General features: G+C 34.4%; 1 protein-coding gene across 1 annotated transcript in view; it reads right to left on the bottom strand.

The window, feature by feature from the left end:
* CFAP299 (cilia and flagella associated protein 299) overlaps nt 1–26,714 on the bottom strand; it is a 514,965-nt gene that overhangs the window by 300,788 nt on the left and 187,463 nt on the right. The window contains exon 3 of the mRNA XM_053655679.1: nt 10,192–10,282. Coding sequence (XP_053511654.1) covers nt 10,192–10,282 — 91 coding nt within the window. The remainder of the gene's footprint in view (nt 1–10,191; nt 10,283–26,714) is intronic.

Genomic DNA, 26,714 nt, shown 5'->3' with positions numbered 1-26,714 from the left:
AAATGACTATGGAAATGGGACACTGAAGAAATAAGTAACTTTCATATACAATGATTGATAAATGCTATACTAAAGAAACAATTAAACTTTATTACAGAAATGATTAATTTAAATATTTTTAAAAATATTTGTCTATATGATATTATATTATTGAAAGAGTGACATTCATTTCTTTCAAAAATGGCAAAAACTAAGCTTTTGTATTTGCAGTGCACAGTGGTGGTGTCCCGCCTGGTCCCCTTTTCCTAGGCTAGTCCGCCTGCCCATCTCCAGATGCTGCAGGTGTTAAAGGCTAATGGTTCGCACCTGCACTCTCCTCAAAAGGACAGCCCTTAGTTGACAGGAGTCACTGTACTCCCTTTCCTCCAAAACCCCTGTGGCGGCTGGTGATTAATTGATGGAAACAGGAAAGGTGCAAAAAAGCATGTATAAGCACATCCCCCTTGCCTCAAGGCAGAACAAACTGATGCAATTCACACTCCAGAGCTCCCTGTGTGAATCACTGAGGTTAGATTTCCACTGAAACCACCTGATCACACAGGGAGCTCAGGGGCATGAACTGGATCAGTTTGTCCTCTACTACGCTATCATGCTTCCCTCCTGCCCATAGTGGGCTTCACAAGGGAGAACTTTCTCACCAAATCACTTGCACCAAAATCTGCATATTAGGCTCTGCTTCTAGAAAACCTGAATTAATACAATACACATTATTTATAATTTACTGAACATCAACTAAGAATTTGGTTTATCTGTGCTTTAAACATTACATAATTTTATTCTAGAAGGATCTTAGCTGTATGATAACTATTATCACTGCATTGTGAATGAAGAAAATCAGACTCTGTAGAGTTGAGGAACCTGCGTTTAGCTAGTAATCAGTGGAGAATCCAAGAACCCAAACTCAGATAAATATGGCTCCATAAACTCTATAGAGTTTCTAACTGCCTCTCCATCATATTTTAAACCAGGGAATAAAAAAATTAAATATCTCTTCAACTATACATTTTTTGGTGAAATGGAAATTGATGTGCATTTATTTTCCACAAACATTGATGTAATTTGTTTAAAATGAAGGTAAGATTGTATGAGTCATGTAATTTCCATAAGGGTCTATTAGTGGACAAGCATGGGTTCGATTAAAAAGGAAATAAACATCCATATAATACCTTCATTTTCTTAAAAGGGAACATTTTATAGAAGTTGGAAAACATCAAGGAGGGAAAAGATCATGTCAGCGCAATGTTGCTGGTTACATACAACGCCGTCTTATGTTTCATAGAGATTTCAACACAGGAAATGGGCATATTAAGACCTGCCTAATTCATAGGTTTTCCTCGACCCACGTACACTGGTTTCTTTGAATGACTGAAGAAAAAGCCATAAGCAGTGTTTTTATACCAGCTTCAATAATGCACATTTCAAAGCCCAAATTAGTCGGCCACCTAACTATTTACATAGTCAACATTCAGTGGGAAAATAAGTGTCAACGGGTTCCACTTTCCCAGGCGGGAACAGCATGTGACCTTGCATTACAATCCTCATGAGTCTTAGTTTACTGCAATCTGAAAAGTACAGCTTCGCCCACCCCACCCCACCTTGCCCCGTAGCCACTTAAATGAGTTACCCAGTGGTACCACATCAGAAACACTGTGGGAAGCACCCACGTCTTTTCCATCTTTGTTTATGGCAATAGCAAGGTGGTTTGCACAGAGTAGAAAATTTATAAAATGGAATTTGGTTTCCCAGAACATAAAAATTTCTATAACATAAAGTGTTTTTTCTTAATATTCTGATTGTTGTGATGTCTTGCCTATGACCAATAATCTTTAGATCTTTAATAAGATCTATTACTATTAAGTACCTGATTTTCACAGGGAACACATTCAACCATGTTTTCTAAAAGGAGACTCAAAATCACTCAATGCTTCCCTTAAAAAATTATCAACAAAAGTATTGCATATTTTTAAAATTTTCTATTTTATTCCTAATCATAGCTCTAACAATAATTTTCTTTTACTACAGAAGTTGTACTATGTATTAAATACTTGTCATGTACCATGTAAGTACCACGCGTTTAACCTGCATTTTCTGTAAAATTCTCAATATTAAGATGAAAGTACTCTTAATCTCTCCATTACAGAGCAGGGCATCATGGCTCACAAAACTGGTATCATCCTTATGCAACCTATAATGTGGGATAAATACTAAATCTGGAATTTGAGTGTAGATACCTCCAACTTCTATGCTCCACCCCAAATCACACTAAATCTCCTAAAGCCAGAATCACACTTCTCTTCCCATTAAAAAAATGATCATCAACTGTATATACTCCATTGATTACCCCAAATAGGAGAATGTGGATCGAACTCAAAAATTCCTTCTCATCTTTTCCTTCCTTAAAACAATGAACATACTTTGCAATTACCTCCCAAATTACTCAAAGTTGTCTTTTTCCCACCATTCATTCTGTCATTTCTTTATCCTAGCCCTTTATTATCTATTGTCTGAAATGCTACAAAGGCCTCAGTTAACCTCCCTGTCTCATATATCATCACCCCAACCATCCGACACATGCTTACTCTCATATACTGCTGCCAGTGTACTTTTAAAATACATATCTGATCATAGCAAATGTTTGTCTAAGTTTTTTCATGGATACCCATCCTCTCCGAGGCAATGCCAATGTCTCCATGTCTACGCTGGCTGGTGCTCACCTATTTGGCTTTCTTACCCTCTTCCCCACATACATTTGAGAAATATTTTCCAGGTAGAATTGACTGGACTTGGTGACTAACTGGATGCGAGATCTGAGGAGTGGAAGAGGAAAAGGTATTTAATTTAGTTGTATATTAAATGTAAGTAACTAAGGTATAGCAATACGCAGATAAACTTGGGGCTAAGTCCAAGAGATCTTTTTCTCCAGCAATCTACTAAAAGTTGTATTTCAACAACTTTTGTCAAAAGCCAGTCAAACTCAGTATGTCCCAAATCAGATTCACGCTCTCTGCACCCCATTTCTGAGCTTTGAGTGCACCATGTCTCAAAGAGTGGAAGCACCTCTACCCAGCTGTGAAGGTCCCGTTACCCGCCGCCCTCCCTTTGCTCCAGCCCCCTCCTGAGCCAGATCCTGCCACCACAGCCTGCCTAGTTTACCTCTTCAACAGTTCTCAAATCAAGCATCTTCTCATCATCATCCCTATCCTCTTCCTGGCCCATGCTATCTCCTCATTTCCTCTTATCTGCACTCACAATACATTTATTGATATCTACTCTATTCTCCCTATAATTTATTTTCTATACTGAAGCCAAACTGATCTTTTCTATCTGAAAATCTGATCATAGTATCTCCTGATCTGATTATACACAGAATTTTTTGTTTTTCCTTCACACCACCTACCACAATTTCAATTTTTATTGGTGTGCTTACTTAACTACACTCTTTTCCCCAAGCAACTCTAAACTCCCTAAGGCACGTGCTATCCACTGTATCTCCGCAAGCTAGTAGTACAATGCCTGGTACAGAACCCAATATCACCATTTAAAGCATAATTAAATAAATTAATGAACAGGTGGCTAGCAAATATCTAGGCCTTTGTTTTGGTAGCAAGAAGTATATAGCCAGTGAGTTCATGGGTCTCAATGACTCACCAAAGGAAAATGTGTATATACCGTAAGAAAGGCAATGCAGGTCAAGTGCAGGTATAAGGTTCAAGTCAGGTAAGGTTCAAGGTGCAAGTCAGAAGACAGTATGGAAACTATAAGATAATTATGTCATAGACACCAGGATAGGAAAGAAAAGAGATTGATGAACTATATAAATATCTCAGAGTAGCTTAGAAATTGGAAATTTTTGTCTCAGAATAATCCATTTCACTTGTTTAATGTCTATGTAGTCTTTTTTATCATACAGTCATCACACATGAGCCTCTAAATTTTCCTTAGTCTCTCTCATACACATGAAGTGCTCTCAAGATGTTACATCTTCATTCAAGCATTCTTTGTAATTCTACTGTTTCTATCAAGACTAGAAATCACAAGAAAAATATACTTAGTCTCAGCTTCATTTAAATATTTAAGCTTTTTGACATTTTTACTGATTTTTCTGAGAAAATGCATTTTGTAATACCTCACATATTAACACAATGCTTCAGTTTTCTGTGATTTATTTTATATCCACCTGCAGGACGATGATTTGCAACACTGCTGTGAGTTTCTGGATACCCAGAGCCAGGCCTGTTGCATGTGCTTTTCCAAGCACTTGTCATAAACATGCACTTAATTCATACCTCACTGTGGTGGCAGAGTTAAGAACATCATATCATGAGCAGTCAGGCAACAAGAAATCTGCTTACATGTGAGTAGGAAATAGTTAATCATTTTAGTCTTTAAGGAATTTTAAAATATAAAATATATAAGGCAGAAATGTATTTGTACACAAATGGTTCACATTTAAAATAAAATTAAGTAGTTATATTAGGAGGAAAAACATTCCCTGCACCTGCCATTTGAAGTACTACACAACTAATCTTTTAAAATATTTTTGTACATGCACTGCACATAAAGCTCAATCTTTTGTCTAAACTAAATGCATGGAACATCATAATCATTTGAAGCAGTGTTTCAGAAAAGATGAAAAGAAATATAGATGTGTTTCTATATAGTGCTGACTATATGTATATATTAATATGTGTATTAACAAGTAGACATAATTAATATATAAATACATAATATATATTGTACAGAATGAGACAAAAGTAAGTTTTCAGTTGTTTGTATAATACAATAACTAGTAAATAATAATACAAGAATAAACTGCACTTTGCATGCTCACATCTGTAAACCTACATTTGCCCACTCTGTATATGAAATTCAGAGGCATTCATGAAATAATATTGATTCTTAGATTAAGTTAGGTTAACTCTGGATTGGTTACAAGCTTTTAAAAATACAATTTATCTAGACAATAACTATGACAAAAGGGTCTGATGCTTTGAATCATGACAAGCTTTAAGGAAGTACATATTTAAGATTTTTTTCTTTAAGTAAGCAGTTATACAAGCTTATAAAGTTTTCATATAACCCAGTTCCTTCCCAAGACACAGCTTAAGACTACATGTCGAAGCAGTAGCTCAGTGGGAATGGTATTAATAAGCAAACACTTCTATACCTTAAGCATTGAAAATACAGGGAGGGGATGGGGGACAGAAAGGAATACTGTTTCCCAGAGCACCAGGCTCTATAGAAGAGAATAAATTCAAGGCCTAAATGCAGAAAACTAATGAATTAATTTTGCAATTAGTGAGGAAGAGGACATACAGAACAAGATTCAATTCTACAAATAGCATTTGCAAACTGGAATAACTGCTTAAAAAATAAAGTAAAATAAAAAATGTGTAGGAAAGAATATCTAATATTCTAATGTCCTAGTTACATTTAAAGAAAATTCCCTAGGAAAATTGCTATGGAATTAGTGCTTCAAGCCTTATTAGGCCACACAGGTCAACTTATGTCAGTTCTGAAACCATATCATAATTTTTCTTGTACGTAGTCTCAATCAGATGAAAGAAAAAGAGCAGCAAATGTGCCTCTTGGCTGAAGTTCTCCATTTATTTTGCACTTACACTTTATGTAGAGAAATGCTAATGCTTAGGAAACAGTCACTTCCCTCAGAGACTTCAGACCTCATAAAATTCACATATGGTTTCTGCTGACAGCAAATTAATATAAATTTAAATCTCATGAATATTGCATATTTTATAGAACTACTGTTTTAAAAAGTATATCCATTTGGTAAATGGCTTTTAAATAAGATTATGACCCTAATTAGATCTTTCTAAAATATGTTATATTCTGTTGTAAATGGTATGCTATAAAACCACTTGGAGTCTGTTTTAACACAAGGGTAGAAAATTGAAAATTAAGCTTTAAGTTCCAACTCGATATAAAAATATGTATTGTGCTGATTGTAATAATACAATAAATTCAAAGGCACAAATAAGTGACCATATGTTATACTTAACAGTTAGCAAGCTATGAGACTGACAAAATTCTAGTTTCCAAATCAATAACCACACACCCAACATTTTATGCTATTTAGCATTCTGAATAAAACTTAAATTTAGAAACTTCTCTAGAGCAAAAAGAATCATAATGGTGTGATTAAACATTTGGAGTGACAATATAGAGAAAATAGGTATGAACTTTCCAGAGAGCTATCTCACTTTCCCAAATCCCCCCACCTACTTGGTGGAAATGCCCATCGCCTCTTTTTTCGCTCTGGCTGTAACCATGCCAGCCGCTTCTGTCCCTCTCAAAGGCAAGCTCTTCTCTGGTGCTCTGGGTCCCACCCTTCTTTTAAGGAATTCTCTCCGGCAAGGATTCCCTTTCTCCCCTATGTCACCAATACTTATCTGTGTACCTGATCATTCCCACTAATGTAAGAAACAAGCTAATATCCTTCTTAAAACACAACAACTTGAACTTCCTAGACTTCAGGCTCTACACCATTTGTTGCATAATATTTATGCTACACTTCACTTAAATATTCTAAAAAAACAATCGCTTCTCCTATCTTCACTTGTACACATTTTCCTTCTCCCTACTTACTCCAATGAAATATTTAACCATAGCCCTCCACTGGAGTAGCCCTTACCAATATATTTATTTATCCAGCCATAAACAATAGTTAACTTATAATCATTTGTTGTGGGCTAAATTATGCACCCCCCAAAGTTATGTTTAGGTCTTAACCTCTAGTACCTTTGAATATGACCTTCTTTGGAAATAGCATCATTGTAGATGTAGTAAAATTAAGATTGAGTCATATTCGATTTGGGGGCATGGGTAATCTGGCATGTCTGTCTTTATAAGAACAGAAGACACATCCATTGCACAGGGAGAATGTCATGTGATGATGCGGGCAGAGATTAGTGATATCTCCACAAACCAAGAAACACCAATGATTGCTGCCAAAGAAGCTAAGGCAAAGGCATGGAACGGATGCCCTCCCAGATGCTTCGGAGGAAGCATGGTTCTGCCGACACATCGACTTCCCACTTCCAGCCTCCACAACTGTGGACAATAAATTCCCTTTGTTGTAAGCCACCCACCCTGTGACAATTGGTTACAGCAGTCATGGAAAACTAATATATCATCGCATTTAACCTCTCAGCAGCATTTGAATTGGTGAGCATTCTCTTTTTTTTGAAATTTTTTTCTTCTCCCACATTTGTAGCATTGCTCTCAGTTGATTTTCTTCATGCATACTACTTCCTGGTATTGTTATCTGGCTCTTTCACACATTCCAGATCTCTAAATGTGGAGGTGTCCTAAAGAGTTTTCACAGGACTTCAGTCTTTTTTACCTATACTCTCTGCCTAGTAAACTTTTGCAAGGTCATGACTTTCATACCATTCAGATGATGATAACTTTTTATTTAGATTTTTATTTTAGCCAGGACTTCTCCACTAGGTTCCAGATCAATATATGTAAATGACTAATCAACTTCTCCATTTGGATATCAAATAGGCATCACAAAATTAATATAGCCAAAACAGAACTATTTCATTATTGATTCCAGAAATAAACATTCTTCAAAAGTGTCCATGTCAAAGTGCCAACTCATCCACCTGCTTGTTTAAGCCAAAAACCTAAAAGTCATTCTAATTTCCTCTTTAATATTTCACATACAATTCATCAGTAAGTTTTGTCTGCTCTTGCTCCAAAACATAAACATGATGTCCTCCTGTATCTCAACTACTACCACAGTTTTCCATTTTCATCTCTTGCTGGTCATTTATAAGAGCTTCCTAACACTTCCTTGCCTGTGCTCTAAATCTCTTTCCCCCATCTCCCTCCCGGCACAGCAGCAGCGAGATCAATCTTTCTGAAGTGTAAAACAAGATTAGGTCATTTCTTTGCTAAAGATCATCCATCAACTTTCCATTATAATAATAAAAGAATAAATATACAAATTAAAGAATAAAATAAAATTTTCTTAAAACCCATATGATCTGGTTCCTGGTCCTCTCTGACTGCATCTGTCTTTATTATCCCCTTCAACAACTATATTCCTTCTCATCTCTTGAATATGCCTCTATTTCTTTTATCTCAGGAGATTTTAATATGTTGTTCCTTCTTGGAATATCTCTCTCTCTCTCTCTCTCTGAGATATTTATGTTTGGGGTGTATCTCCCTTCATATTTCATGGTTATCTTCTCCATTTCATTCAAGACCCAAAGATGTTACCTCCTCCAAGTGATTTTTCTGTATATAGCAGTTGAAAGCAACCAAGTACACTTTATTTGATTGCTCTCTATTCAATTTTCTAATTTGATGTTCTCTAAAGCATCTTTCCAGAGCTGAAATTAATTGTTCCACTTTTATTTTGATTACTTATTTTTGTCTTCTTTTCTAAAATATAAACTCTTTAAGGTCATAAAATCTGCAGTGCCCCAGTGCCCAAGTGACTACAACAGTTTCGGGTTTGAGCAGGTGCACAAGCAATATGTGTCAAGTGATTTAAAAATGGATGAAAGGTGGGCAAAAAAATGCACTAAGTGTGTCATTTAGGAGGCCATTATAGTAATTTATTTAAGACATAATGAGAATTTAAATCAACTAAATGATAACTTGAAATGGTGAAAAGTGAAGTGATTTGACTTATATTCAGTAGAATTTGATAGGAAGCATATACCATTGTGGTAAAAAAAACATGGACTTACATTGCTTAAGGCACTTCTTTGGTGGAGCTGATGTCTAACGTGAAGCATGTTTTCAACCCTATGGAAACTGATTTCTATCCTTATTATGGACAAAATTTGTTCTTGTCAAATTGTTTTTAAAAAATTAATTTTAACTTTTCAAATTGCAGTTGGTATACAATATTGAATTAGTTTCAGTTGTACAACATAGTGATCAGACATTTATGTAACTTATGAGGGGACCATCCTGATATTTCTAGTACCTACACCTCACAGCGTAGATAGTTTTTATAATATTGTTGACTATATTCCCTATGCTGAAGTTTACATTTCTGTGACTGGATTTCTTCAAAATATGCATGTTGCCAAAGAGAATAGATTTTTTTAGCCCTTATCCTGCTTGATCACTAATGATTGATTGCTGCTTCTTGAAAATCCTTATCATAGATTCCCATGACACCACACTTTTCTGCCTTCCTTTTAATCTTTCTACCTGCTCTTTCTAAAACTGAAAAGATTTCAAACTTTGCTATTGTGATTTGCAAAATCCTCCAGAATCCAGTCTCTGCCCATATTTCCAACTTCACATCTTTAAATCTCACTCAGCCCACTTCCTTCAAGACACTTTCCCTGATTTCAAGTCCAACTTCATTCTATACAATTATATAGCCAAACTACCTTTTTTTTATATAAAGTACATTGACAATTTTATATGTAAATTTTTCAAGGGACGTGAATGTCAGAAAAATTTCAACTTTTTATTGAAAAAACTCTGGTAAAATAAACTTCCTTATACACATATTTTTTTTTGCCATTGCTCTAAATTTTTTATCACATTACTATCATTACTTTTCTGGAAGTCACTTATTATAGTTTCAGCATGAAACTGTATTCTTGACTTGGAACATTTTAAGACTCACAGAAGACTGTTATCACTAATATCATATTAACAAAAGGTAAAAGTAAATAGTATTCCACATAGTAAATTGACATATTTGAAAGTAGCATATTTAAATAAAACAAGACCATGTCTCTCATTATGTGGTTTCTATTACATCTCCCAGGGAGGAACTACAGAGAAGATTCTAGGACTATTTGATAGAGGTAGAATGAACTTAGGTAGGTGGGGGCACAACTTGGGAAGAAGTGATGTTGTCACTTCAAGAAGCCTACTAGGAGGAGTCAGGTTGAAAGAAGCAGGAGTTTTAATGAGGGACTAGTACAGTCAGTCTGCCAAATATAGGTATTTTCTCTGCAATAGAAATACTGAATCCTTTATTTTCACCATTTGGTTACTTCTACAGATATAAATTGGAATAAAAATATACATACATTTCTATAATATATGAATAATAAAAAGCTATATTATGTCCTTCATGAATTACTTTTGGGGGAAGATATTAAAAGTTACATTATGAACTAATTACATATTATATACTAACTTGTGCCTTCAGTGTACATGTTTAGTTGTTGGATGAAATGTACTCACACTCACTTTCCCATTGCGATTGTCTTCTTCTCTCACTGCCAGAGCCTTCAGAAAATTATCTTGCAGGTCTTTAGAAGTGCTTGTTAATGTCCTGTAAAAAACATGTCTTCAGTTATAATATATTAAATAAAAAATACATTTAGAACACTCTCGGTCCATCAATAATAACACTAAGACCATATATATACACATTATACACAATTATTATAAATCTTACACAATTATACTAATCTACTAGCTTTCTCAGTTTAATTTCATGCAATTATAGTCTTTATTTACAAATGATTGGAATAACTTCTCTAAATAATATACCCATTTTAATACTCATGCAGATAGTTAATTTCATTTACATTCCCCTTTTATTCTTTTATTACACCACAAAAATTCAATATATTTATAATCACCACTACCCACAATAATTTTAAATTTACTATAATTTAAGTACAATTTATTTATCTTATGTAAGAAAATTAAAATACTATATACCTAAGGCAATTAATTACTGGAACAGAGTATTAAGTTTAGCTTTATGATTGGAGATAATCAAGGTAAAAAAAGGAACTAGGTTATCTCTGTCCCATAAAAGAAAGCATTAAGAATTCAAGAGAGAGACTTCTGGCCAAGATGGAGGTGTAGGTATATATATACTGTGCCTCCTCACACAACCAAAAGAAGGACAACAACAAATTTAAAAACAAAAAGCAACCAGAATTGCCAGTTGAAAATTGAACTGTATGGAAGTCCGACAACCAAGGAATTAAGGAAATATTCATCTAGAACAGTAGGAGGGGTGGAGATGGGCAGCCTGGGCAGAGAGGACTCACAGCAATGTGGCGGCTAGTGGAGCAGGTTGGTCCCACATTTGCATGAGGATAAACCAAGAGGAACAACTGGGGAGAAAGACAGACCATGCAACCCACAGTTCCAATGTGCAAGGAAATAAAGCCTCAAAATCTCTGAGTGAAAAAACCTGTGGGTGTTGTGTCAGTGGGAGAAACTTCCAGCCTCACAGGAGAGTTCATTGGAGAAACCCACAGGGTCCTAGAACATATACAAACCTACCACCTGGGAATCAGCACCAGAGGGCCCAATATGCTTGTGGGTAGCAGGGGAAGTGACTGAAAGCCTGCCAAGAACTGAGCAAGTAGCATTGTTTCCTCTTGGATCCCTCCCCCACCTACAGCTCTGCAGTGCGGTGATGTGGGTTGCTCCACCCTGGCAAATACCTAAGCCTCTGCCACTTACTAGTTAACGGGTTGCTCCTAGACAAAAAAAAAGTACCCCAAATGAAAGAACAGATAAAAACTCCAGAAAAAATACAAATATGACTAAGTGATGAAAGCCAGCCAACCTATCAGGTGTAGACAGAGTTCAATACACTAGTAATCAGGATGCTATTTTGAGTCGCAAAATAAAGAAAGAAGTGAAGGCTATACAAAGTGAAATAAAGCAAAATATACAGGGAACCAACATTGAAGGAAAGGAAATTGGGGCTCAAATCAATGATTTAGAGCAGAAGGAAGAAATAAACATTCTATCAGAACAGAATGAAGAAATAAGAATTCAAAAAATGAGGAGAGGCCTGCATCCAAGATTACTCTATCCAGCAAAGCTATCATTTAGAATGGAAGGGCAGATAAAGTGCTTCCCAGATAAGGTCAAGTTAAAGGAGTTCATCATCTCCAAGCCTTTATTTTATGAAATGTTGAAGGGATTTATCTAAGAAAAAGAAAATGATCAAAAATATGAACTGTAAAATGACAACAATGAAATTCAAGAGAGAAATGACTTTCTCTTGAAGTAAATTTTAAAGAAAATTTATAACAAAAATCTCAGTCAAGCAGCATTGAACCACATAATAAAGAGGGTCCAAGAATCTCATTTGAGATGAATCACGAGGGTCTTATGTGAGGAGATAAAAATGTCAAGTTTGTGTTTTAAAAAGAACTTTCAGTAGCTATGAGAAACATAGGTTGGAGGACAGCAGCACTGGAGGGCTTCATTAGGGGGCTAATACAAAGCTTTACGAAGAGGTGATGGAGACCCTGATTCAAAGCAGCTGTTGGTAAGGGTAGAAAGGGATAGGCATGAAAAATATTGAAGAGCTAAAATGGACCTGGTTATTTCTTTTTGTAAAGAATTAAAGATGGATGACTATCAGGTTTCATTAAATCAATATAGACATGTACATTATGGCACCTGCTAATGATTTTGTTGATCTAGAAATGCAACACTTTAAATTGGTCATAACTCGTCAGCTTTTGCTTTTCTAGCTTTATGTGATTTGGTTTGATATTAATAACCACTAATAATTTAAACATCTAAGTACACACTTAAAACATACTTATTAGTACCAGTGGAAAGAATCAGATATTTGAGAAATTTTTCAATTCATTATTCAGTACAAAAATGAGTCTTCCTTATTACAATATACCTATGCACTGCTCTTACATTAAATCTCTGAAATATAAAATCTATTTTGTCAGTTGCTTGCCTGGTTAAATATGTGTTGTTTATCCATTGCTCACAGGATAATCTTATCACTTGGTCAGTTTCTACCTAATTTCCTGCTTACAGTTACATTTAAAACAAGAATCAGTTAGAAATTCTCTGTGATGTTTGAACAGACACTTAGTTTTACAAGTTCATCAGTCAGGACTGGTTAGGTTACGGTGTAGTAATGAATGATTCAATTCTCAATGGTTTACAATTACAAAGGCTTATTTCTCAATAATGATGTTCATCAATAACAGGCTGACTATGGCTCTTCACCTTGGAGGAAGGAGCACAGAAGCTGATGCAACATCCTTTATCTAAAACATCTTTGATTATTGTGTAGAGGGAAAAGAGAACATGGCCACACCCTGGCTATTAGAGTTCTGCTTGTAAGAGAAACGTGTTATTTCCACTCACATTTAATTGTCCAAAGCCAGTGTCATAGCCAAGCCTGAAATTAATGAGATATGAAAGTATGATTTTGTCCAGAGAAGAGTAGCAAATAGTTGTAAACATTAGCCTATGTACCCCGTGCTTGAGACTAGTTAGCTAAGCAAACAAGAGCAATAAAGAAAACAGTTTTTTGATTGAAATTTAAAAGTACTGAAAAGTTGTTAAACAATGTGGTTCACTGCAATATAACCAAATTAAGACCTATGTGAAAACAAAGAGAATTAACAGTGGCCTCACAACACACCATTTCCCCACAGACCCATAAAACATCCTTAAAATTATGGTGGAGGGAATGAAACACACTTCAGTATGTGGTCTTCTGTGGCACTGGTAGACACCTGTTGTTTTTTGCCTCTCCAACATGCCTCCCCTTTGGTAAGAGAACCCTTATTTATTTAAAGAGGTTTTATTTATTTTTAGAGAGGGGGAAGGGAGGGAGAAAGAGAGGAGAAAAACATCAGTGTGTGGTTGCCTCTTGTGTACCCCCTACTGGGGACCTGGCCTGCAACCCAGGCATGTGTCCTAGACTGGGAATTGAACCTGTGACCTTTTGGGTTGCAGGCTGGCACTCAATCCACTGAGCCACACACACCAAGGCAAGAACCCTTATTTTTATTTGGGCAATGGTTCTTTCCACATTCTGTAACTTAGAACAGTCAATCAAGGTAATTGCTTAATCACAACTTTTACCCACCAAACCTCAGCCAATGAATATGCCTCAAGCTTGACCAATGTCACTGCACCTCCTGAGAATATACAGCATAGAGACACCCAGGATGACAAGCAGCTGGAGTTGTAGTGGCTGCCCTAAATTCCTGCTACATAGCCTAATTATTCAACTTTCTCTTCAAATCTATGGTAATCAGTGCTCCTCCAATATATCACCCTTTTGACTCGGTTCATTAAAATTGGCTTCTATTGCTCACAAACAAAATCTATGACTGATAACAGTGATTATCCAGTGAAGACACACAAGAGTTCCTAAAGTTTTCCATATTTTAAGTCAACTCCCCACTCCCCCCATCTCCCCAAATACTTCTTGTTTTATTGTAAATCTTTAGAATATTACAGATAAGTGAAGTCCAACTTAATCACCAACCACAATCCCAAAACACCAAAGGTAACCATCATTACCAGCTTTGCATGCATTCTTCAAGGTTATTTTCGACAGTTTACTTACATATTTGTGTGCCCATAAAATATATATAATATCATTTGGTTCTTCATTTTATTTCATAAATTGTAGCTTACTGTTTTATTGCATTGTTGTTATTGTTCCCAGGTATAGTTTATGAGAGAAAGATAAAAATTCAGACATGAAAATAGCCAAAAGAATAGATTTCTGGGCACCATTCACTAATAGAGAAGGAACCCCTAGTATTCTGCCAGGCCTGGCTCTCTTATTAATAATGGCTGAGGTTTTTAGGACCTATCTGGCCAAACAGAAAAACGGAGTAATAGCAGTAGAATTCTTGCTGCCTCTGGGCTATGGTAGACACTGTTTTTCTTTCTTCAGTGAATATGAAAGTCCCAGTTGCTACCTGGGCATGTAGATTTCTGAAATAAAGACTACTTTTCCTACTCTCTTTTGAAGCTATTTATGTCCGTATGACTAACTTTTCCAAACAGTATCCTTGTGAAAATTATGTACCACTTCTAGGCAGTGTACTTAAAGAGGAAGGGTACTTTTTTCCTATAGTTGGAAGGCAATGTAATGACTGTTGCTCCAATTGCCACTTTGATTTAAATGGAAGGCCACTGCCATGGAAAGACAAGAGAGAGGAGCAGGGTCGCCAACACCTCAGAGCCCCAGCCCAGCCTTGATTGACACCATATGCATTTCTAGAATACAGTACTGAAAAAAATACGTTTTGTTTCAGCCACTGTCATTTTGGGTTTTTCTATTATTTTTAACTAAACCTAATGTAAACAGGCACATTCACCCTATGAAATTTGCTCATTCTTCCAAAAAAAATGTTGTTGTGGAACTGGCTTGGTAATGAAAGTGCACTTTAACCTTATCTATAATACTATAAGAATTCTCCCAGGAGACTCTATTACTTCCGTAACTAAAGTAAGTTATTTTTAAAATAGTCATAAAGTTAAGTATTTTAAAGGGAAACATGAAATAATGGGACTAAAATTTAACATGGATATCAGTCTTTAATTCTTATTTACTTATTAACTCACCACATTTTTCTGAACCTTGGTTTCATGATGGGCTAAACTATCTCCAAACCCCTAGCTGCTGTAAAACTTATGATTTAAAATGGCATGCTCTACCATCAATCACCAAACATATTAATTTATAATCAGTCTAAGAAATGTGACCATTATACTAACAATACATTAAGATCACACTGTCCCTCTTTTACTATTATTCAAGTCTTACATACATAGACTTACATTATTTCCTACAACACCTATGAGGAAGATAAAAAGTATTTTTGTTATATAAATGAGAAACAAAAAGTCTATAACCCCTAACCTACTTGCAGTAGACTAAAAAAGTTATATATATAATCAATTATTATACCACACTACATCTGAGAACCTGAAACTTCTCAGCCAGGGGAAATACTAGAAAGGAAAGTTAATATGGAGTGTGTGGTTAGGAATTCTTAAATTTTTAACATGCATTACTCTTGCTTAACTAGATTTATTTAACAGTGACCTAAGAAATCCTGCCTAAATAAATATTACAAAAAGAGTTACTTCCTCAAGGGGTGAAGTAGGTCTGTTACAAAATCTCAGGGTTATACGTTTTATACAGGCAAATACTCCAGCTTTGTTGTTTACACACTAGCACTTTCAAAATGGGGTAAAGTTTACATGGATGAATATATTTTACCAACCTTGTTTAATCATTAGCTAAAGAGGTTTATATAATCCTACATCAGTGACTCTAAATACATTTGTAATTTTCAACAATTAGGCTACTGGTTTAATAATTTAATTGTGTTGTTTGTGTCCCACACATATTTTCTTAACAGACCTTTCCTAAATGTTTCCTTAACATTCAAGGGAAACATTTTAAATGATCATGATCTCAGAAGAAAAAAAATTGGAAAATGGGTAAATGGGAAACATTGCCAAGGATTATTTTCTTAATAGTTCACTTATTTTAAAGATAAAGTCTTTCAATAAATATTTGTAACATTAATCACTTCAGTATTTTAAACATACAAATGGGCGTGTCCTAATAGGCGAGGTTTGATTCATCAATGTGATGTGTGCTAATAAGCAATTTCTGAGTGATCAATAAATCAAATCTGAGATTATATCTCTTTTAATAGCAATGTTTTTTAATCTATTTGGAAGTCTACATACTAGTCTTTATGCCACATTTTGAAACAAATTTAATTATCCTCAAATCAAGCCCTAAAGCAGAATGTTTATTTTTACTGTAGAGATTATTATAATCAGCTGGAATTTGGCTTTTAATCTAGATATCATCATTTCCAAGGCTTTATTCTACTATAGTGAAGCTTCGAAATATATTAAAACATGATATTTATATCACATATTTTCACATCATAAAAACAATGAGAATGTGCTTGAGAGACAGAACCTGGTGGCAGGATTGGGGGTGGGAAGAGGTATGCAACCTTCACCTTTGAAGGGCTGCTGGGAGTTATCAGACTTAGATCTGGAGACCTCTTTGTAAAGCTTATCTCCATAATCACCCATCCAGTCTGGACTGGAATTCTGATCAACTGGTCTGTTCAGAGCCAACGCTGATTTCTTTCACAGCCAGTGAACTCTGATGTAGCCTACATTTCATATTTCTAGAATTCATATTTTACTCATAGCACTCAATTGAATATGTAATTCAACCTCTCTGTACCTCAGTTACTTTAAAATGATGTTTGTATTTTACTCAGTTTAGAAAAATGTAGTGGAAAGTAAAAAAATAATAGATGACTAAAACTTTATTATAAAGACTTGATAATGTTATCTGCTTCAGAAAAGAGTGCACTTGTCTATGAAAAATCAGTTTTCAGACAGAAATGGCTTTATGTCCCATGATAAGTATACTGACAAAACTATATGTGTGTGTGTGTGTATATATATATATATATATATATATATATATATATATAGTCTCAATCTAAATTTGATATTTTAGAGGCTAAATTGGAAAATTATTTGCAGACTTGTTATGAATATAATTTTATATTAAACAATGTCTGGATTTTCAGACAATCATTTGAGTATTAAATATGGAAGATATAGTCTTATAGCACTTTGATGTAGGACACCTGATGCTTTCTCAGAGAGAAGTAAATCTTGCACATTTTCTTCAGGACAATACCGTATTTTTTGTTTTGTCCTTTCCATAAATTATAAAAAAAAATGTTTCTTTGTCCCAATAAAATGTTTTATAAATATCTCTGACACCGGTAAATCTTAACATTTCTTTTCTTAATGTATTATAGCATATTTGCTCTGTATCAGTCAGCTCAAGTCTCCATAAAAATTACCAGAGAATGTATGGCTTTAAACAACAGACATTTTTCTCACAGTTCTGGAGACTCTCAGTCCAAAGTCGGGGTACCGAATGGTTTGTTTCCAGTGAGATCTGTCTTCCTGGCTTGCAGACAGCTACCTTCCCACTGTGTCCTCATACAGCAAAGAGAGTGCAAGAACAAGTTCTCCAGTGTCTTTCCCATATGGCTCTAATCCTATCATGAGGGCCCCACCATCATAATCTCATCTAAACAAAATTACCTCTCCAAGGTCCTTCTGCACCAATACCGGTCACGCTGGGGGTTAAGGGTTTCAACATATAAATTTTGGGGATAGAGGGCACAATTCCTTTTATAGCACACTCCTTCTCCCTTCATAACTCATTTTCCACATTTTCTTTTTCTTGCCATACTCTGTACAACTTGGAATGATTTTAAGTTTTCCTTTCTCAAGGATTTACTTCTTGAGATAGACTTGATTAAGTTACCAAAGTCAGCTATTTGTTCCTCTCCAACTCTCTCTACAAGGTGCAAATGATTTCAGGCCAGATAACAAAAAGGTCCAAGTGATATAGACCATGGGGATTTGCTTCAAACAGCATGGAGAAACCTTCCCGTTTTTCATGGTCATACCTCATTTTCATTGTATTCTCTTACATGAATATACAACTATTTATACTTTCTATTATAGACCTCAGAGTCATTTCTCCTCTGGGTCTATTATAAACATACTGTTAGAATTTCCAGCACACATATCCTCAGCATAAATTCCTCTAAGATTTGCAGCTAGCAATGGAATAGCTGTTACAGGATATTTGTAACTTCAACTTTACAAAATAATGCCAACTTCTTTCCAAAATTGTTAAACAAATTTAAACCCCCACTACCACAGCACAAATTTTCTTTTTCATCCACATCATTTCCAACATACTATATTTTAGAACCTTTTAATATTAAGCAAATCAGTGTTTTTACTAGTCTTTCAACGTTTTTAAATTGCAGTACCTATTATTTTTGTTCTTGTATGTACATACTTTTTATGTCTCATTTGTATATCCTCTAAAAGTTACATAAATACCAGAAATTGTATAGAAGGATAAAAGCAACCAGGGAACAATTTTAAGTCCTGTCCTTCAAGCATAAATTCAATAGGAGAATCTACTTTTAATAGATGAGGAATTATTTTTTAAGGATCTAACGGGGTAAAATAGTGGAGGTAAATCCAATATGTGGTTTTTGATCTCCTGTTTTTTCTTGTTAGCTATTCATGGTGGCCTTTCTTTTTCATATATGTCTAATTTTTTGAAACAATATTCCTTAGGAGTCAGATCAGTCAGGATTACATTTAAAGAGATTTATGGTTTAGAAACTTTTACACTGCATACTGTGATTTCCATGGAATTTCCAGGAGGTCATCAATTTATATTCTAATAGCTCTCAGAAAAGAAAACTACTTGAGAAATGAGATTCATTTATTGGTAAGAAGGAATGAGAATCAAATTCCCATTGAGAAGATAAATGGCACCACTTACCTCTCCCTTTTCTATGCTAGTGTTTAAACGGTCAAATGTTCAGTAAAGCTCTCGGCATCTCTGGGAAAAAGCCTCAACTGTCAGCAGCACAGAGAAGAAAGAGGAGAAGTGCTAGCACGCACACTAGACAGCTGTTTCTTTTCTTTTCCTCTTTTGAGGGAAGCCCAACTGGGAGTCCTGAAAACTGTGGCATCTTATATTAATCAAATTCTACTCCCCAGGACGAAAACTTGGGCTTTCTTTTCAGGGGACAAATGTGGGTTGGCTCCTGTGTGAGAAAGCGTCTCTGAACTCCTAGTTCTTTTGGGTGCATTTGGCATATATGTCTAGCTGATTCTGAAATATTGTAGGTGAAGATGTTCTCACACTTTGAGGGGGGAAAAGGTTGCTTAGGAAGTAAATGTTTTTAGTCTCTGAATGTCTTTGATTTTATTCTGAAAACACATTAAAATGTAACTTTTTTTCTCTTCTGGGAGGCAGCTAAACCTTTTTTTCTGATTTGAAATATACTCTCTGATCTTCTTGTTATATTTATGCAGTGCAAGCCAATGGGAAAGTCAAAGGTAAGGAAAGTTATCCCCCATTCAATATGCTTGCCTCTCAACTCCTCTCTTCCTGTGAGTATTAAATATGGAAGATATGTTCTTATACTACTTACCAGCCTTACTGTTCCACAGAACGCTGAGGTTAGTCATGCATAGCACCCTGAGCAGGTGAGGCTTTAGAAAGGTGAAGGTCTCAAGGCTCAACATCTTTATGTTACATCCACCTAGTCTCTACATGTATAACTGTAGTTAATAATTTCTGAAAGGTTCTGTACAAGGAAGAAGAGAATCTGATGCAATGAAATTCTGGGGAGCAACTCCTCAGCAGAGAAAAGCAGTCAGAGCAGAAGAATACTGCATTTTTCAATAACTGTACAAGGGAGTGGGACTATCTATCATGCATCAGGCACAATGGGCACATGAGTATACAGATGAGGGAAGGGATGATGTGGAGGAAGAGTACTGGTGTAGACTTTGGGGAGAAAGATACCTGAAGAAGACTATTAGGAGAAGGCCTTTGATCCAAAGTGAGCCAATAAAGAGTTATGGCTCCCAGAAGTGGATCCATTTTAATATTCCTGCCACACTCACTCACTCACTGGGGGAAAGAAACCTATGGGAGATGTGGCCTGGGTACAAATACACACTCATGGGACCCACACTTCAATACACTCTGTCTATAAGATGTATTCTCCTGATGATTCTCTCTTCATCTGAATCAAATATCCTGAAGTTCAAAAACACCAACATAATAAATTACTTGCTTTATCACAAATATAGTCTCAAAATATAATTGCCAGTATTGTCATCAATAATATGTTTATTGGAAGCACTTTAAGACATTTTGCAGATCTTTTTTCTTCAGGTATATCCCAGTGGGGATGCAAAGCCAGGTTATGTGCTTGAAAATCACTACAGTTGGAAAACATTCTTTCTTTATGGATATGATACTAACAAGATGCGCAATAAGGTTCATGTGTGGATTTTATTCCAATTTTTAATATATTTAAAATTTTACTTTATAATTATACAAACTATTCATAGAATTCTAAACCCAAATCTACAATTCAGAGGTGTAAAGAACTCTAGCTGCATCACCTTCAGTTCTCTTTTCCTATTCTACTTCCTCCCTTCTAAATAGATAATTTTTAAAAATGGATTAGCCTCATACTGCTCTTTTAAACTACTATAGGTAATATAGCATATCTACCTATTCATCATCTACCTAGCTAGCTGTATATTTATGTATGTAAATAATAGCATCCTGTACATTTATCTCAACTTTGTTTTTTCACTTACCATTATATTCAGGGAATTATGCCATAGTAGTAAGAGATGTTTTCACTATTTTTGCATTGCATAGTAATCTATTATGGAAATACTGTAATATTTTAGTCATTTATCTACTGATGATCATTTGGGGTTTTCCCTGTTGTTTGCTATCACAAATGTCACTTTAGTATATATAACTTTGTGTATAGGTCATTTCATATTTTCACCAATATATTTTTGGAATAAATTCCTAGATGTATAATTCTCAGTCCAAGAGTGCAGGCATATTTCATTTGTTAAATATTATCAAGTCCCCTTCACTGGGTCGGGCCATTTGGCAGTCCTTCCCACACGTTACATGAGTGGCGGTTTCCGCACAGCCTCATCAACAAAGTGCATTGCAAAGTTTTTAGAAACTGTATCTCAGTATACTTTTTGCATTTATGTTATTATAAACAAAAGTGAACATATTTTCATATACTTAGATTATTTGCATTTCTTTTTCTGTGAACTATATGTTGATACCTCATTTTTAAATAGTATTGTTGGCCTCTTTTCTATTTTTCTTCTGTAAACATGAAGAATTTTAGCTCTTCTCTGATATAGAGAAGTAATACAAGTTGCAAATATGTTTTCTAGATTTCTCCTTGTCATTATACTTTGCTTGTAGTGTATTTTACCAAGAAAATATTTTATTTTTATGTTATTAAAATAATCAGTCTTTCCATTACTGACTATTGATTTTGAATCACTTACAAATTATAAAGGAATTCTTGCATGATTTCTTCAAAAACTTAAATTATTTTTCATTTGTTTTAATGTATATATAGTTTCTTGGAAGTGACCCTAATGTACTGTGTGATAAATTGATCCAATTTTAACTTTTTTCATTTGGCTATTCAGTTATTCCAACAGCGTTTTTTTAAACTCCACATTCGTTTTTAACACTGATTTGAGGAGATGTCTTTTCTCTTTTCATAATGGATTTCCATATATACTTGAGTCTATTTCTGTGTTTTCTATTTTGTGTCACTGATTTGTATGTTCATGCATCAGAACCATTCTATCTTGATTACAGAAGTTATATGTTTAATATCTGGTAAAACTAGCTCCTCATGCTGTTACTCTTTTACGGGTTGTGTGTATGTCTGTGTATATGTGTGTGTGTGTGTTATTTGCTTTTTCCAAGTAAACTTTATAATTAAGTTGCTGCGTGCCAAAAAACCCTCAAAAACTGATCATGATTTACTAGGGTTACTTTAAATTTCTAAATGTCATGGCTTGTGTTTCTAAAGATGATTGCAATAATATCTTCCATCTTATATGTTATTTTGTAAAGTGAGCTTTGCTCTACCCCTTAGGAGGTAGAATTGACTTCTCCCCTCTTGAACCTGTAAAATGCAGAAAAAGTAACATTTTAAAAGCCTGAAACCTTCTACTTTTATATTTTAGAAAAGCCACCCACCATGTAAGAAGTATAACTATCCTGAATCTGTTAGGTTATGTGGAAGCCCAGGCTAGCTACATGGAAAGTTCTCATAAAGAGAGATGGATGTTTGGCCAGCATGGAGTTTCATCTGTCCCATCTGAAAAGACATAACTGATGCCATCTTGGATATTCTAGCCCCAACAGATACCACATAAAATGAAGAGAAGTTATCCCCACCAAACTGCAAAAAAAATAATGAGCAAATAAATGATTATTATTATTTTTAACTACCGAGTTTTAGGGAGGTTTGATTTGTAGCAATAAATAAAATAACCAAAATACAAATGATCAAGATTTTTCTCCTTAGTGCTACTTTATGATGGATTGTATTTTTTCTTGTCTCCCTCTGTTGAATCACCCTTGAATTCCTAGATGAACTCCTTTATCACAATGTATTATTTTGAATGCATTGTTGAATTTTATTTAAGATTTTGCATTATATTCATGAGCAAGGTTGGTCATATATCTTTTTAAGTATAAGCTTTGTAAGATTTGTGAATCAATGTTAAACACTTCATAAAATGAATTTGGAAGCTTTCCTTCTTTTTTAATGCTCTGAAATATTCTGAGCAGCATCTAGGACCATCACACATTTAAAAGATTGGTAGAATTCCCGTGACACCATCTGTGCCTGCAAATCTTTCTGTGCAGCTTTTTAACTACTCTGAATGAAGAGTTAGCCTCAGGCTGGTGTCAATCCAGGCCTGCCTAAGCAAATGACCTCTAAAAAACATTTGCACAGCACTGTTTTCTTTGGAACTACAGAATGGACATTAATATGAAATTTTTTATCTGCTCTCTCTGCTATGTAGGACTGTTCGGGACTGAGGGAGCTCTCAACTGAAATGTAGGCCTTGACTAGCACGGTGTAAGGGCGTGGCGTACAGCTAGAGCTGCAGCTTCTCTGAGTCAGGTGAGGGACCCAGCTCCTGTAAATGCTGGGTACTTGAATTATTGCTGGGTCTTTCAGAGAGGAAGATGCTCCACTTGCTTTCTCTCTAGACTAAAATTTTCTATTAAGCTAACTAAATGTTGTACTAGAGTAAAACCATGTATTTTATGAGTCTGATCAGCCAACTGAACTCACAAAAACTATCACACTGCACATCACTTATTCTATTTTTGCCTGTAATAATTGATCTGTTGAATCAGTTCATCTGTACTGTGATCATTTTGATAGTTGTGTTTGTCTGGAAAATTTATTTCACGTACTGTTTACAACATTATTTTCATAGTGTGGTATAAAGTAGTCTGTACTGATGTTTTTAATTCTTCTATTTCAATAGTTATACCACCCTGGTCATTTCTTATTTTACATATTTGTAGTTTCTTCCTTTATCTTAATTGGGTTGCTAGCTAGCAGTTAGAGTATTTTAAAATTTTTCTCATCAAAGAATTGGCATTTAGATTTAGTATTAATTCTACATTTTTCCTATTAACTTATTTTAGATTTTTAAATTTATGATTTTAGATTTTTTATTTAATGTTTTTCTATTTCTTTTTTAGGGTACCTTTGTAGTCTTTTTTCTTCATTGGGTAGTTGATTCACCTTTTTTTCTCTTTTTAATTTTTTGTTGCTATAGATATCTAATATTATATATTTTTCTCTGAAAACTGCTTTAACTGTATCCTTTATATTCTAATAGTTGTATTTTCACTATTACTATTTTTAAGAAACCCTATTTGATTTGCTGTTTCCCCTTTGACTCAAGGGTTATTTAATAATATGCTTTTTAATGTCCCTTTTCAAAAGACAATTTATTGTTATTATAATGACATTTTATTAAATGGTGGTTTGCTAATGGTCTTTGTAGTAACTGGGGTTATGAAATTTATTAAAGGGATTTTGGTTCTGTTGTACATTTGTGGGCAAAATATAGTCTAATTTACAGCCTGTTTACCATGTGGACTTTCCAAGGTGAAGCTTTTGTTATTAGAGTTTAGAGTTTACAACACGTTAATTAAAATGGACCTTATTAATACATTTTCCTTTATCTCTTTTGTCCATTTGCTCTGTTTCAAATGAAGAGAAATGTGTTAGAGCCTCCTATTATCAGTGTGTTTCTGCTATTTGATATTTCTTCCACTATGGTTTCTGATTTATCAATTTGTTTTTGAGTAGCTGAGTAATTACTAATAACTTTTATTCCTACAATAGTGAATTATAGCTTTAAAACTTATAATTTGTCCTTCATTGCCTATTAATGCATTATGATTTGAATACTAATTTGTTAAATGTCAACATTTTAACTTAGTCTTTTGTTTGTCTAGAATACTTGAAGTCTTTTATTTATTTTTACATTTCTGTATTTCTTTAATTTAGATGTGTCTCCTTATGGAATATGGAACATTTTGCTTTTATGACTGAATAAGTTCAGTTATATGTATTGATTTAATTAATAAATACAGCCTTAGTTCTGTCATATTCATTATATGTCATATTAAATCATATTGCCTCATACACACACAATTTTTCACCATGAATTCACATCATTACTACATCAAACCTCTTTCTCTATATATTTTCTGGCATTAAGAAAGGTTTGTATTTTATTCAAATGATTACCTTTGTATGAAACTGTTGTTCTCTCCCTTTTTAAAGTTAATATTTATTGTTCCCACTATGAAAATGTATTAAAATAAATTAAGTAGCGGCATTTTTTTCCTCCACTCTTTTCTATCTCTAAATATCTAACTTGAAATAATATACCTTTTACTCTGAGTAAACATATTCTATTTTTGAATACTTTGCCTTATTTTTATAGTCACTTTATCTATATTGTCAGTGCACATGATAATTTCATACCATACTATTTCCTCATGTCCCAGTAAGTCTTAGTATTACATATAAATAGATATTTGGTGTTTACCAAGAGTCCTTTGCTTTATGTCTTTTTGGTCATTTTGATGTTCTGAAGTGTATTCTCCTGCTAATTCCTCAGCAAGTCTCATGGGAACAATATTCCCTGAGTTGTCCCACATTCATGATGGTGATTATATCTTTACTCACAAAGTTTAGTTTGGCTGGGTATAAAAACCTCAGGTCATGTTGTCTTCCTTGCAGTCTCTTAAATGTTAGTCTATTCTTTTGCTGCATAAAACATTAAAAAATATGATAACAATCTGAGTTTCCTTCCCTTATAAGTCTTGGCCTTTCTCTCTCTCTTCCCAGATGCCTTTTTCCCCTCTTAATTTCCATTTTTTCTAGACCATGTCTTGTTGTTGGCTATTCTGGTTTTTTTTTTTCCCCTAGGTAGTCTATTCCCTTCTGATGTGTAATTTCAATACACTTTAATTTTCCTTAAAGTATAATGCTTAGTTTGGATTTTATTTTGGTGCTCTGTTTTTTCTTCTCTAGTTAGTATTATATATATATATATATATATATATATATATATATATATATATATATATGCTATCCATGTTCTTTAATCTGTTATATAGTTTTTACCTATCTTCTATTATTATCACGTCCTTTTAAACACTTCATGCTGTCTAATTTTTAATGTTTTTCTCCTTTTTATCTTCTGTCCCTGCTAAACCACTGTGCATGGCTTCTAATCACATGTATGTTCCTTTACTTAACAAATGTATTTTTTCTAACTGATCTTATGTTTTGATAGCTTTTTTAATTTAATAATAAGAAGAATCTGACAACTGTACTTCAACAAAAATAAAAGAAAAAATCTAAGTTTTTCTCTCATTGCCTTTGTCTTTAAGATAGAACTATATACCAGGTGAACTCACTGTGATTGGTGTCACATCCAAGTAGAAAAAGAGAAGCAGAGAACATTGGACAAATGCAACATCAACAAAAATACCTGATAGCTACCTTTAGCAATTCTTAACATCCCAGAATAAACCCAGAATAAAAAAAAATAGCATCAACAACAATAGTATATAATCAATAAAATTTCTTTGAAATAATCCATGCAAGGAAGCCCTTAGCACATTGCCTGACACATAAAAGGTGCTCAATAAATAAAACTAGTTTTATTATAATTATGATTGTCATTATCATTATTTGTTGGAAAATCAAAACAGAAAACAGAGATTGCTAGTGTAACAAGTTTTGGGTTATATAGTTGGACATTTAAATATTGAGTCTTTTATCTTCACTTGTCTTTCCTTATGTTCAGATTAAGGAGATATATGGACTAATTTTAAACTGTCCACCTAGACCACTGTTTTTACAAGGTCTATTGGTCATTGTGCTAAATCGTGTTTTCCAAAATGTCAGCAGTGATGCCTCCTATTCTACATGCTG

This window comes from Artibeus jamaicensis, unplaced genomic scaffold (assembly GCF_021234435.1).
Source record: "Artibeus jamaicensis isolate MK-2021 breed Jamaican fruit bat unplaced genomic scaffold, CSHL_Jam_final scaffold_1031, whole genome shotgun sequence".
Classification (NCBI taxonomy): Eukaryota; Metazoa; Chordata; class Mammalia; order Chiroptera; family Phyllostomidae; genus Artibeus; species Artibeus jamaicensis.
Note: the sequence above shows the minus strand (reverse complement) of the source record. Positions and strands in the feature narration are given on the sequence as shown.